A 14297-nucleotide genomic window follows, 5' to 3' on the forward strand; every position below is an offset into this window, starting at 1 on the left:
CCCTGAATGCGTTGGAATCATAGGGTCTGAAATCGCGGCCTCGTCCTCCTGGCCGCGTTCCTCGAAAAGGCTGGTTAGAACGAAAGGAGGGAAATCGCCTGAAGGGCCTGTGGTCGATGTTCTTGACTGTGGCTAGAACCGGTTTATGGGCGTCTTTTGGATCAACCAGAACTGCCTTTAGAGCTTCCTCGCCGAAGAGTAGAGATCCGGAGTAAGGAGCCTTGGACAGGTTCAATCTGGCCACTGAATCAGCTTGCCAGTGGCGAAGCCAGAGGGTACGACGAGCGACTATTTGAGTCGTCATGGCTCGTGCCCCTAATTGGGTGGCATCCAAAGTGACATCGGCCACAAAGGCTGCTGTCTTACGTAATTTCAATAGTGCTCTTTTGAAGGCGACAGGATCAGGGTTATCATCCTCTAGAAGGTCATCCAGCCACATCATAGATGCTCTGGAGAAGATGGAGGCTGAGGCGGAGGCACGCATGGCTAGGGCAGTGGCCTCGTGGTTCTTGCGGAGGGCGAAGTCTATTCGACGCTCAGTAGTATCTTTTAGGTGGGATTCCCCTTCCCTGGGCAAGATAGATCGTGAAACGAGGCGAGCGATCGGTTCATCTATGCCAGGGACATCTAACTTGGTGGCGAAGTCTGGGGCTAGGGCGTAAAGTCTGTCAGCCATGTTCTTGAAGCGTCGAGCTTTGAGTGGGTGGGCCCATTCTTCGGAAGTTAATTTGGCAATTGGGTCCGGCACCGGGATGTAGTGTTCAGTAGGTGCAGGGGATTTGAGGACCTTGGCCCCTTTGAGAGCTGGAGTGGACGAAGTTGAAGGCGCAGTCTGGAGACCAAGGGTGTGAAGTACCCTACGTGCGAGCGGTTGGTAATCTGAGGTATTGAACAAGCGATACGATGTATCCTCCTCATGATCTGAATAGTCGCTCCAGTCGTCTCCTTCAACATGGTCAGTGAAAGTTAACTCCTCCGCATACGAGGCTTCGTCCGTACATCTGCCTCTGGCTACATCAAAGGGATCTGGTGAGCAGGAAGGATGAGCAGCATGGAACGCACGTTGGTCCATGTTGAGTGGGGGTATGGCAGGAACCTGTGGTAGTGACTGCATTCGTGTGAAATAAGCCAGCATGGCTTGGAGTTGGGAGAGGAAATCAGGAGACAGCTGCAGACCAGATGTGTGAGATGTATGTGCCTGGTGGGCTGTTGGAACAGATGTCTGAGGCGGTAAGCCAGAGGTAGGTTCGTTAGGTGAACCGTGAGGGGGAAAGCCAACAAACTCTTCCTCGTCAGAGGCCGTAGCAGGAGAATGGAAAATATCACTTATGTGTGTCTGTGCTGTGGTAGTTGTTGGCACAGAGACATAACGAGGGCGCTTTGGTTTACTATGGCTGGAAAGATGTTTTGTCTTAGCCAGTGCTTTGGCATGTCTGGTCTTAGACGTGTTAGTATGTTGTGGCTTGGCTGATTGTGGCATGTCTGGCTGATCTGGCACCACGTGTGTTGATGGTGACATGCCTGGCTGTTCTGCCATCTTATATGAACCTGGGTGCAGTACACTGCCACGGAGGGGGCAGGATGTAAAGACCCGAACTGGCACAGCGTACTACCACGGAGGGGGTAGGATACACTGGCAGATGGCGAATGCACTGCCACAGAGGGGGCAGAATGCACAGAAGTATCAGCGTTAATATAATATAGGCTGTTTAGAGTAGGCACACTCAGATTAGTGCTGTAGGCTGGGTTTTTGGCTTGTTCACGGCCCCATAGGGGACAGGATATGTAATGTAAATCAGATTTAATACAATTCAGCCACTGATATTAAAGCTCCAGCCTTGATAATGTAATCCAGCCACTAGGATTAAAGCTCCAGCCTTGATAATGTAATCCAGCCACTAGGATTAAAGCTCCAGCGTTGATAATGTAATCCAGCCACTAGGATTAAAACTCCAGCCTTGATAATGTAATCCAGCCACTAGGATTAAAGCTCCAGCCTTGATAATACAATCCAGCCCACTAGGATTGGAGCTCCAGCCTTGATAATATAATTCAGCCACTATGATTACAGCCACAGTAAAGTGTGTAAATCAGTTGTGTGTAAATTAGTCAGCAGCACATATACACAAACGTACAGATAGATAGTCTGTAGGGGAGGTATCCGATAATAAGGGGAACAAAAAGGGCGGGAAATTCAAATTCTGAAAGAAGAAAAAAATGGCGCCCGGAAGAAAGGAGCGGGAAAAAATGGCAGAGAGGGAAGAAGCAATGGCGGCCGTCGGAGGCGAACTGGAGGAAGGGCTGCCCAGCCGATCTCGCCAAAAACCGCAGTAGCGGCTCCAAAAAATCCCCGGAGAAAACAGGTAGGGGAAAAACGGCAGCCACCGCAGAGAGAGCCGCCGTCGCGGTCTGTAAAGCCCTCAGTGGGATTTAAGCCACGTTGCGAGGGCGATCTGAGGCAGAGGGTTAACGGCGGGAGCCGCAGCTGCAAGCTCCCGCTGAGATCGGATAAGCCACAGCCGCGGCAACCGATCGGGGGGGGAGAGGTTAACAGTGATCAGGATCAGAAGCGATCAAAAGGGGAGAACCGCAGCCGCGGTCCTTGAGGGAGCCCCCTGGCTAAAGAGACAACTGAGCGGGGGGGGGCTAGAAACTGCCAAAACGAAGAGAGCCGCAGCCGCGGTCTCAGAGGGAGCCCCCAGTCAAGTAAATAAAAATAGATTGAATAGCTCTGAGGGAAGGGTGTGGAAGCCGCAGCCGCGGTCCCTGAGGGAACCCTCAGAGGCTAAACACAAACAGAAAAAGAGAAAGGATTTAAAGACAGATACGAGACTTAGCTAAATGCTATGAAAATTCCAATCTTGTTCGTACGAAGGCAAGAATGAACTGGAGAGTGGGAGGGGCATGACGTCCCTAGTCTTGACTTCAAAAACATTCTTGCCTTCGCACGATAGGTGGAACTATTTCCCACAGTGATGGCCCACTTCCTATGGAAAAAATATAGTTTTTTCAAATATAGCAAGTAACATCTTCCTGAAGCACTACTAGAAATTTGTCAGCCAACTCTTAAAGAGAAATATGTTTCAGACACATATTTAGCAAAATCTCTGTTATTATGATGGGGTGGGTGGGACCCAGCGACCCAGAAAGAAGATCTATATAGTGCAGAAAGGTATGGCCTTTGACAATAGGACTCAGAAGTAGATTTTCCCACCCACCCGTGTCCCCAAGTTCACCTCTTTTCTTTCCTGCCAAAAGAGTGCCCATCTATTCATTTATATTGGAGAATAGGACCTGTCAAAGCTCATAACATCAGGCATCTGCTGGGGCCCCTCAAAACCAGGGCTGTGGAGTCGGTACGCCAAACCTTCGACTCTGACTCCTCTATTTTTCTACTGTCCGACTCAGACTCCACCCAAAATTGCTTCCGACTCCACAGCCCTGGAAAGGGCTGTAAATGTCTTTTTAAATTGGAAGCTCTTGTATGAGCATTTTTATCGTTGCCTGAATATGCGCTGATCTTGGCATCACAGCATTTGTCTTCATCTGGGTCCTGTGTCATACACTGACACACAAAATGTTTTCCATCTTCGGTTATGGTGAAATGCTCAACTACAGCTGACTTCATGGGAAGCTTCTTTGACATTTTGAATTTATATTTTAAAAAATTTGTCAATCAAAATTTATTTTGAAGCTGGAGTTGGAGTCGGTACATTTCTACCGACTCCGACTCCACCCAAAATTGCTCCCGACTCCGACTCCATGACTCCGACTCCACAGCCCTGCTCAAAAGGGCCCACTGCCAATCCAGAATGGTGGCTATAGCTGCCTGAACTTGGCACACTACTCAGGCCTGAGTGAAGGAAAAACAGTGACCTTTTGGTGCTGGAAGCCAGCATTTCAAACAATCACTGCCCATTGCAGTTGAAACCCCCTTCCTAAAAAGGAAAGACTTGATCAGCCTTCTAAACACACAAAGAGAGGTTACCCCTCAAAACAGTGGAGGTTGAGGGCTGCACTGCCTTCAGGCTGCCTCCAAATGCTGGCAGCAGACAACAAAGTGCAGGCACCAGTTCATAGCTGTCAGGGATTTACAGGTAGGCTAAAGGGAGGCAAATAACTTGCCACATGATTTCCTTCAGTCTGAGATCTAAGAGGATGGATGCAGACAGCACACCTTCTCAACCCAGACGATCCTTTAAACTGCAATAGGTGCTGTCATACATCTAGAGTTTAACCAAACCCAGATTATGCAGTCTTACAAAAACCACGTAACAGGAAAGGATACATTTTAAGCCTGTATCTTGGGCTGTTCAAGGTCAAATAAGCAACCTGTGACAGAAGAGGGGTTTCCAAAATGTGGTCCATGGACCACCAGTAGTCTGAGCTTCATTCAGGAGTACCCTAGGTTGGAAGCTCCAGAGTCAAAGTGTGACCACAGAGAAGACCCTCTCTCTAGTCCCAACCAAACATGCTTTGGCTCTTTAATGGAATCTATTATCATGCTGTGCCCTATTTGTTAGGGCTAGGAATGATGATAAATTGAACCTTGGTTTCCAAAGTATGCAATATGACTCAGTATGCAAACTACTGAAATATTTAACTTCTACCACAGCCTTTACCAACCTTCGTGTCCCCAAATGTTGCTGGATTACAACTCCCATCAGCCCCAGTCAGCATGGCCAATGGCTAGGAATTATGGGAACTATAGTCCAGCAACATCTGGGGAATCCAAAGGTTGAGAAAGGATGTCCCGCCTTTCCTATGTGTAATCTGAAGACATTTTTATGTTCATTTTTTACTAGTTTCAAACAGAAATATACTACCACAAATCAGTCACCCTCAATTGAAGAATAATACACTGGCATACCTTCTATGAACATTTATTTCTTAAATGGTTGGTGCTACATAAAAATAATGGATGTCTTCTTAAATTCAAAACACCTATTAGGCAAATCTTTTGTTTCTATTCAAAAGATCAGGGTTAGATTTTATTGTCAAAACCATGTACCATATGAAACATTTATATAAAACAATTGAAGGGCATAATAAGTACAGGTTTCATTTATTTTCCACTATGTAAAAATACAAATAGTTGAGTATTTCATAAACATGAAAGAGGCTTGAGTGTAAATTGCAAATTCATGGTTGCAGCTTTAATCTCCCATATCTGCCAGTCAAGGAAGAGCAAACACTCAGTTGCAGAAACCAGTCTCCATCACAGCTGTGCACAAACAAATTCAGCCTACATTATTAATAGAAAAATAAAGCTTTATTATTTGTTGCAAATTGAAGACATGGTAGAATTACCTTCGTGCACTGTTATTCCACAATTGTCACACTGGATTATTTCATCAGCATCTTCACTATTATCACCAAGACAAACACAGCAAATCATAATATGGTCCATTTTCTGAGAGCTCCAGTTTTGAGATTTCTCAAGAATCAGCGAGTCCTATCATTAAAAAGTAAAATACACTTGTTATGTTCGAACAGGCATTACAATGATTTACCCTCTTTTTGTGTTTGCAACCTATGTGGTAACTATAAGTATATTTGCTAACTGGATTCCTCAATCCTTTTACTTCTTATCTATTGCTATATTTAGCATTATACAATATGTGAATGGAACCATCATATCTACTATAGCTCTCACAAATGCCTGTTATTCCCGCCCTCGTTGTTTTCCCTCTCATCCTTCTCCATCTCTTTTCCCTTATACTTTACACCCTCTTGCTTCTAATTGCTACAATTTGTAGCCTACAAATCATACATGTCATATATCAGATGTGAGGAACCTGTAGCTCTCTAGATCTTGTTAGAGTCTAACTCCCATCAGTCTCAGCCAGCACAGCCAATGGCCACGGATGATGGAAGTTGTTATCCAACAGCATCTAAACGGCCACAGGTTCATCAGCCCTGCCATATAAGCTTACACAATACTCACAAGCCAATGTGCAACTAATGACTCCAATTCTGTTCAGCCTCTCTCTTCTAACTCTGCAGTAAGCTGGCTGTGCTATGCTTCCTACCATTATATCCCTATATTTCTTCTGCTTCTTTGCCACTAGTTCAAGATTCGTATAGGTTAGCAAGTGGCCCTAGGCATGTCATTATCTCTCAATCCAAGCTACCTCAAAGGGTTGCTAAGATACCACTGTGAGCTCCTTCGGAGAAAAACAGGATACAAATCTAATAAATAATGTTACAAAGCGTTAAAGTAACTACTGAAACACACAAACGTCTCAGCCATCACAATGCTAAAGGGCTAACCTTTCAATCAACACGCGTATTTGTAACAGCAGCAGGAGCACTAGTTGTTTTGAACTACTATGAACAGGTCCGCAAAGTCATAGAACTATACCAATGAGACAAATGTTAATTTTACATATCTTACTTTCCCCCAGCAACAGTCTCATGCCATATGGCAATCTACTTTTAAAGCCAAGGAAAATTTCAAATACAGTTTGTGATACTGTACATCAGGTGCTCAAACAAAAGTCAGAAATTCCACTGGCTGTGCAAAAGCCCTTGCCTAAAAGTTTCATGGATCCCAGCCTATGTTATTTGATGCATGAATTCAATTTCTAGGCTATCTTCAGGGTTTCCTGGTTTGAGGCTAAGTATTTCCTGCGGCCTTCCCAAATTTAGTTCCCAAGCATTTAAATTTCCTAGGTTTCAGCCACTGCTCCATGTTTATTACAACATTTGCTATTATCTATTTATGAGCAATCTATTCTGAGTGCTTCAGCATCTCCTAAATTGTTAATGGAAAATTGCTTTAGAATCTGTACAGAATGTTTCCATGAATCTGAAACTGAGATTGATTCAGCAAAAATTAATATTTTAAGTATATTGGACTCCACAACATTTGTAAAGGACAGCACTGTCCAATACAGATAGATATTGGAGGTGTAATGCTAAAAATGCCTTGATGAAGCATATGATGTGGGCTTGTCCAATGCTATATGCTTTCTAGTCTGAAGTTATTACCTGCATTAATTTTGTACTGGCAAATTCTTTATATTTGCAGAGGTTTGTGTACTTTTAAATTATATTCCTGTAGTATAAGGGTTAACAGCAGGACAACAAACGTGGATTTTGCAAGCCCTCATGGATGCTTCAAGGCTGGAAGGGTAAATACCCACCATCTATTATGCAACGGACTGAGGACCTTACAGCCCTGGCTATATCTGAACATATTTCATATAGACATCAATTTCAAGTAGATTATATTAATTTATATTCTTAATTCAAGATGCATATACTGATGATTATTATATCCATGGTGTAAACTGATGATGATTTGCTGTTAGTAGTGGTATTCATATGTTGTTTTTCTTTATTTTTATTTTTTATGTTTAATATTTTATTTTATTATTTTTCCTTTATTTTTCCCATTTATTGTTAAATTTGCAAATAGAAATTAATAACAATAATAAAAAATAACACATTATCTAATGTTCAGCGATATTTCCCTAAGGATTATCCCCCATCCCCAGAATGCCATGGTCACTAGCGTAGACACACCGAAAACAATGAAGAAATGCCAAGAGCTTGGGAAAAAACCTACAATTCTTTTGGCTGCAAGAACATGCAATAATTTCAACTCTAACATCTACAGTTTATAGTTCTTAGAGCAATATAATGCCCAGTACAGTTCTATACATATCTACAGAGAAGTATCAGAGTCCAGTGGGACTAAGACTCAGGTAAGTGGCTATGCGAATGTAAGCTCAGTTAACTTCTTGCTGCATGCTATAGTGTTACCCATCATACAACCACAAGACAAAGAACACAGTTGTTAATGTCTTCTTTTGTACTAAACAAAAACAAAATGGAGCAGAGAGTACTTTTACCAACAATTTAAATAGGCTTTGGCCTTTGTACAGTTTTTGATAAGATATATAATTTAATTATTGTCAAGTGTAATTATTCTTCCTATTATACACTGATGCATCTTAGTTTGGAGAGAAGCAGGATGAATAAAAATTGTTCTACAAACTTTAAAAAGACAGACCAGGGATGGGAACCCCCCAGATGTTGGATAATTCCTATTATCCCTTATCATTGGCCATTCTGGCTGGAGCTGCTGGGAGTTGGGAATCACAACATCTGGAGGGTCATAAGGTCCCCACTCCTACCAATTACAAATCTTTATCAACATATTTGATCACACCGACGCAACCACGCTATTAGTAATTGAAATTGTCAAGTGATTTCATCATGCAATGGCCTTTTCATTTACTTATTTGTGTATTTATTTTAAAAATATACATCCTGCCTTTCGGCATAAAAGCTGCCGAAGTGGCTTTTCAATGCATGCAAGACTATGTACGCTGGATTCATTACCATGTGAATGGCTGGCTTGTTAATAGGCCCTCTAAATCCATCCTTAGATTGATACAGCCACTCTTATAAAAGTTCCTACTGAAAGAATCAATAGTGCTGGCAGAGATCTAGTAGTTTTTATTGACTCCAACTTGCTGCTTTGGAGTGATGGCAGAAACAACAACACAGCTTTGGTGAGGGCTGATCATTGCTGGGGTGAAGGTATTAGAAGCTGTTAAAGATCAGGAACTTCCATTGTTGTTCTCTGGAAAAGCAGTGGAAGAGGAGAGCAAGAACTATCACTAGCAAGTTCATGCCAAAGTTTATCTTCCTAAAAGCTTGAAGCTCCTGATAACATGAACACCATGATTGGACAACCCCCTCTACAATTACGAAGGGGGTTAGAGTCAAAAGTGCCAGAGAAGAAAAAGAAGACCAGGATGAGTTGCAATGGCTGAGCTCTACTCAGAGCTTGGAAAAGTTACTTTTTTGAACTACAACTCCCATCAGCCCCAGACAGCATGGCCACTGGATTGGGCTGATGGGAGTTGTAGTTCAAAAAAAGTAACTTTTCCAAGCTCTGGCTCTACCGCTGAGTAAAAGGTTTACAGCAAGTCTAAGAGGGGTGGGAGTCAAAAATTCTACTGGGGTAATATAGGTTCTCACCCAATAACTCTGAACCATAGCCAGTAACCAATTTTCAACAGTGGTCATATCTTCAACTAAGCAAAGACTGGAGGGTCAACAATATTGACTCTGCCACTGACTCGGGCTCAAATGAACCAAGCCAAAAGCAAAGGGCTTTGCAACTGTGCCTTCCAATGAGAACCACAAACTATGTTTTGACAAAGCCTCTGCTGCTCACTACCATTTCCCTGTGTCTTTGCTGGACAAGGCCGGGGGGGGGGGGGAGGGAGAGGGAGAGCGCAACAATAGAAAGTGAAAGTTTTCCCCCCAGCCTCCAGAAGGGACTGTACAGCTTGAAAGAAAGTGGCTGATGTCTACAATCATATGTCCTTGGGATCAAGGTCATTCTGGAAATTGGATTTGATCCTCAGCCCTCTAGTTGCTTATCCCAACACAAAATGGATGATTCACTGATCATTTGCACTTGTGTGGTCCTACTAAGAAGTCACAAGAGTAAAACCATTCTAAATAAAAAATGCCACTGAGAAACCTCAAGTGGGGATTTGATCTCCCCTCTGGCATACACAACCTTAGTGCTCAAAACAAAGAAGAATTAGCAGGACTTCTGACCTTTTGCATGGCTCAAAATGAAAATGAAAATGTTCTGGTCCACTGTCAGACTGAAAGTTTATAGGATTTCCTGCAGTAGGATTGGGCTTATATGCTTTGTAAACTTAATTTATGTTACTTACACTGATATTGTCTCAAGTAAGTTTTCTATTATTATTATTAAAATTTATATCCCACCCAATCTCCCAGGAGCCCAGTGTGGCAAAAAACAAACACACACTAAAAAAAAAATCTTAAAAACAAAACATTTTATTAAAACAAAATAGTGAGGGTGTGTCAAGGAAAACATCTATAGTGCTATTATGAAGACTCAATAGCAGTTCCAAAATACTAATATGCAGTAAAACATTCCCAATTTTAGCCATTGCAACTAAATCAGCATTCAGTCAATGAACTGGGTAGTTTGTAGGCTGAAAACATTTTGACTGACTAAAATGTTGCCCCAATTAATCTAGCAGATTTTGTTTTTTAACTGTTAACATAACTTATATTTTATTGTTTATTTATTTATTTAAAACATTTATATACCACATAATCATTTTCATTTCTAAGAGGTATACATAAAAACAAACCATACGTAAAAATATAAAAATCATCATAAAACCAATTTGTTATTATATTCATATCCCACCTTTCGTCCATCATGGAACTCAAAGTGTTTCACATGAGATTGCCAGGTGGTGTCCCATCCAGGTAATGACCAGACCCAGACCCACTGCAACAAGGTGGCTGCTTCATATGCCTTCGCAATAAGAGTCCTTATAAAAGTTACAGATAAAGCGCTGTCTTGAAAGAGGCATTCCCTCTTGTGGTAGAGAATGAATGTCTCTTGTGTTACGAAGCCGGCTATGACAGATGTTTTTTCTTTCTAAACTGTTTCTTTCTCACATGCACATATATGCAGATTTCTAAGCCAATTAGAGATGGTTTAAATTGTGCATTGAGAAAAATAGACATATTTTAAATTAAGACCAGTAGCACTTTGGGATCCATACACCTTGGGATGAAGTAGAAATTCCTCATCTAACTTTTGACAAACATAAGCCTTCACAAGTGAAATACTATGGAACTCTTTATAACCCCAAGCACTGAAATACTACAAAGGCTATTCACCATTTCATTTTATTTGCAGATATAGAAAAGATACAGGAATTAATCCTAAATTCCATTGAAATCATTGGCACAGCTTAGTCATGGCTATACTATACAGATACTCAACAGAAAATAGGACAGGGAATGATCAGATGTATTATTATATTATATATTATTATTTCTACTACCCTTCACCTGAAGATTGCAGGTTGGAATACAACACAATACTCAAAGTGGCCTACATGGGTATCTCCAGGCACTGATTAGATACAGACCTGCTTAGTAAGGTAGCTACAAAATGTACCCTCAGAGCATGCCCTGTGATTAGTTAAGTATAGGACACATGCGTAGCAAAGAATCTTCTTGGCTTAGATCATATTGAAATAAGTTTTCCTTCAACTTTTAATAACTTAAGAACTCTTAAAGAGTAGTTTGTGGGACAAAAATATAGTTTGGCTAAAGTATTCTATTCTAGAAGGAGAAACATACTTGATAGATGATAGACTGAAAATTCAAAAGACTGGATTACAGTGCTGGCTATACCCACACAGGTCTCCACCAAAGTCTGAACTTTGAAGATGCGACACTGATTGCTATTAGAAGAATAGCACTTAGAATAGCACATCACACTTCACATTTAGTGTGATTCAGTGCAATTAATCTCCCTGGCCTTCATTTTCCTCATTCCTTAAATAGAATGCAGATGCAGTTTACAATCTGAAGAACCTATGTGCAAGACCCTCATGCCAGAGCTGTCTTCAAACGTTTCACTGCAGCAGTTCCCACTAATGTAGATGAAGGCTGGGATTCCATTTTTAGAACCAGCTTGTGAGATCAGTGGCAATAGATGCTGCAGTGAAAACTTCAAAGTCAACTTTGGCTGCACATGTAATACTCACCTGCTGGTGTGCATGCAAATAGCTTATTTCAGTTGCAGCCCTAATATTTACCCATCAACTTTAATGTAAACTTTGTAAGATTCAACCTATTAATACCTGTAAAATGTTTTGTAAGACTTGACTGGGAGGATGGCTTAAAGGCAAAGAACCATGATTAAAAAAAATTGCTGATGAAAGATCAAAGGATTCAGTTGTAACAGAGTGAGCTTCCTTCAAATCACACATGATCAGGTTATAAAGCACATTATTCATACACTTTGCATGACAGGATATTCAACAATTTAAGTTGAGACCTTATCCCAGTCTGCTTCTGTGTTGGAATTGCTTTTTACTATGTTTTTAAACCTTTTAAAAAAAAAACCAGTATGTTTTTTAACCTTTTTTTAAAAGATGTCTTCAAAGCTTTGTTAAAGAATGTTTTGAAAGTTGTATTGTTTTAATGCATTTTAAAGTCTATTTTTATTATGTTTTAAAGTGTTTTTAGTGCTTTTGTTTGCCACCCTGGGCTCCTGCTGGGATATAAATCAAATAACAAACAAACAAGCAAACGAACACACACATTTGAAAGTAAATCCCACTGATTCCAAGTAAGGGTGCTAAACATTTTAGCCTTCATCACTTGTGTGTAACTCTTAAGTACTACTTTCATAAATCTGTCCACCATATCTCAAGATTTCCATAGTATTTAGACCACTGCCTCCTGATCCTGAATGCTTACACGGACATATCTGCTGGAAATATTACTGTCTCTGTAATACCAGCACATCACCATCATGTACTAGAAGTCTGGTGCTGCACTGAAGTACATAAGAACGTAAGTGCTGGCATGCTGGATTAGACCAAAGGCCATCTAGACCAGCACTCTATTCCCATACTGGTCAACTAGATGCCCATGGAACCCCTCAAGCAAGACATCAGCACAACTTTACTTTCCCACTCACGTTCCACAGCGACTGGTATTCTGAAGCATGGTGCCTTTGATCCTAGAGATAGCATCCTCCATGAATTTGTCTAATCCCCTTTTAAAGCCATCCAAGTTGGCAGCCATCACTACATTTGTGGTATATATTCTAGCATGAAAGACTTCTTTTTGCTATCCTAAATCTCCCACCCTTCAGCTTCACTAGATGACCCCAGGTTCTACTATTATGAGAAAGGGTGAAAAACGTTTCTCTACCCACTTTCTAGCAAATAAGCTCAATTAAACACAGCAGGACTTACTTCCAGGTAAACATGCATAGGATCACACTGCTCAGTTCCAAATAATTATTTACTTGTACAGACAATGGATCAGTTTAGACCCTGGACTCAGTGGTCTTGCTTTAGTCCAGAGTTGGGGAACCTATGGCCCTCCAGATACTATTGGATTCCAGCTCCCATCAGCCCAACTCCAACTCACATAAGCCACATGGCCAGTGGGCTAGGGATGATAGGAGCTGTAGTCCCACAACATCTAGAGAGTTCCAGGTTCCCCACCCGTATTAGATTATCATCTCTATTACTTCAGCTGCAAAGTACATGTAGAATATTTCTCTTCTGACCTTTGTTTTTTAAAAAATACTATACTTTTCACCACATCTGGGCTCAAAGCAGCTTACAAAAATTAAAACTAGCAATATATAATATTTAAAACATAGATTAAAACACTGAAGTACAGTAGCATTTATGGCAGTGTTTCTCAACCGGTATGCCTCCAGATGTTGTTGGACCATAACTCCCATCAGCCTCAGCCAGTATTGCCAACAGTCAGGAAAGATGGGAATTGTGGTCCAACAACATCTGGAGGCACACCGGTTGAGAAGAACTGATTTATGGTATGAAGACCTCCTGAAACAAAATCATTTTAACCTTGTATTTGAAACTTAGCAAGGATGGTGCCTAATGGGAAGGAGTTCCATAGAGTTGGATCCACCACATTGAAGGCATGACTCCTCATTGACATGAGTATTTCTGGTCCATGGGGGACCACTAATAGTGCTCCTCCAGATGTTCTCAGTTGCCATTCCCTGCTTTATCACTGCTGCTATATTCCTAATGTTAGAGCAAATACCCAAAATCAGTTATTAAAAAGAAATACTCCAAATCTAATATTAAATTCACTTAAACCATGGCATCATCATAACCAGAAGAATAAAATGGAGTTGGCTTCTGTTGCCCTGATGCTATACACATTTACTTGGGCATAAGCACCATTTTGTTGTAGAAAGAAAAGATATATTTTTAAGTAAAAATAATAATATAAGCATCTAATGAGCATGTACATAAGGTGAAAGGTTGACTGGTCAAATGGTGGTGATCTGTACAGTAGTGAACTGATACTATGTATGACTGAAGAAAAGACACTGTGTATATACTTAGAGGCACTCACATTAAACGCTTTTGCTAGTCAAACATGACAGCAAACAAAATATATAAGCTTATAGTTAAACGGTTGAATGTAATGAACACAGTAAACTTCCAAACAAGGAGATTTGACATCCTTCACTTTAAGAACGGCAATAAATAAAAATATCCACTTCACAAATACCCAGTACCCAAATAAAATATGATACATCAGCTTCAATCCAGCCAAAACTCAAAAATGTCTCTATAAATGCTTTACAGTGCAATCCTATGCATATGTTTATTCAGAAGCAATTACTATTGTGTTCAAAGGGGACTCCCTACTGCAGAATTGCAACCTCAGTTTGTCCAGTACTGTCTATTTCTGAGTAGACA

General features: G+C 41.1%; 1 protein-coding gene across 9 annotated transcripts in view; it reads right to left on the reverse strand.

The window, feature by feature from the left end:
* PHF14 (PHD finger protein 14) overlaps positions 1-14297 on the reverse strand; it is a 276890-nt gene that overhangs the window by 242901 nt on the left and 19692 nt on the right. For all 9 annotated transcript variants that reach the window (XM_061586426.1, XM_061586424.1, XM_061586430.1 and 6 more), the window contains exon 4: positions 5311-5455. In XM_061586426.1, the coding sequence (XP_061442410.1) occupies positions 5311-5455 (145 nt within the window). The remainder of the gene's footprint in view (positions 1-5310; positions 5456-14297) is intronic.

This window comes from Rhineura floridana, chromosome 10, assembly GCF_030035675.1.
Source record: "Rhineura floridana isolate rRhiFlo1 chromosome 10, rRhiFlo1.hap2, whole genome shotgun sequence".
In the NCBI taxonomy this organism is placed as follows: Eukaryota; Metazoa; Chordata; class Lepidosauria; order Squamata; family Rhineuridae; genus Rhineura; species Rhineura floridana.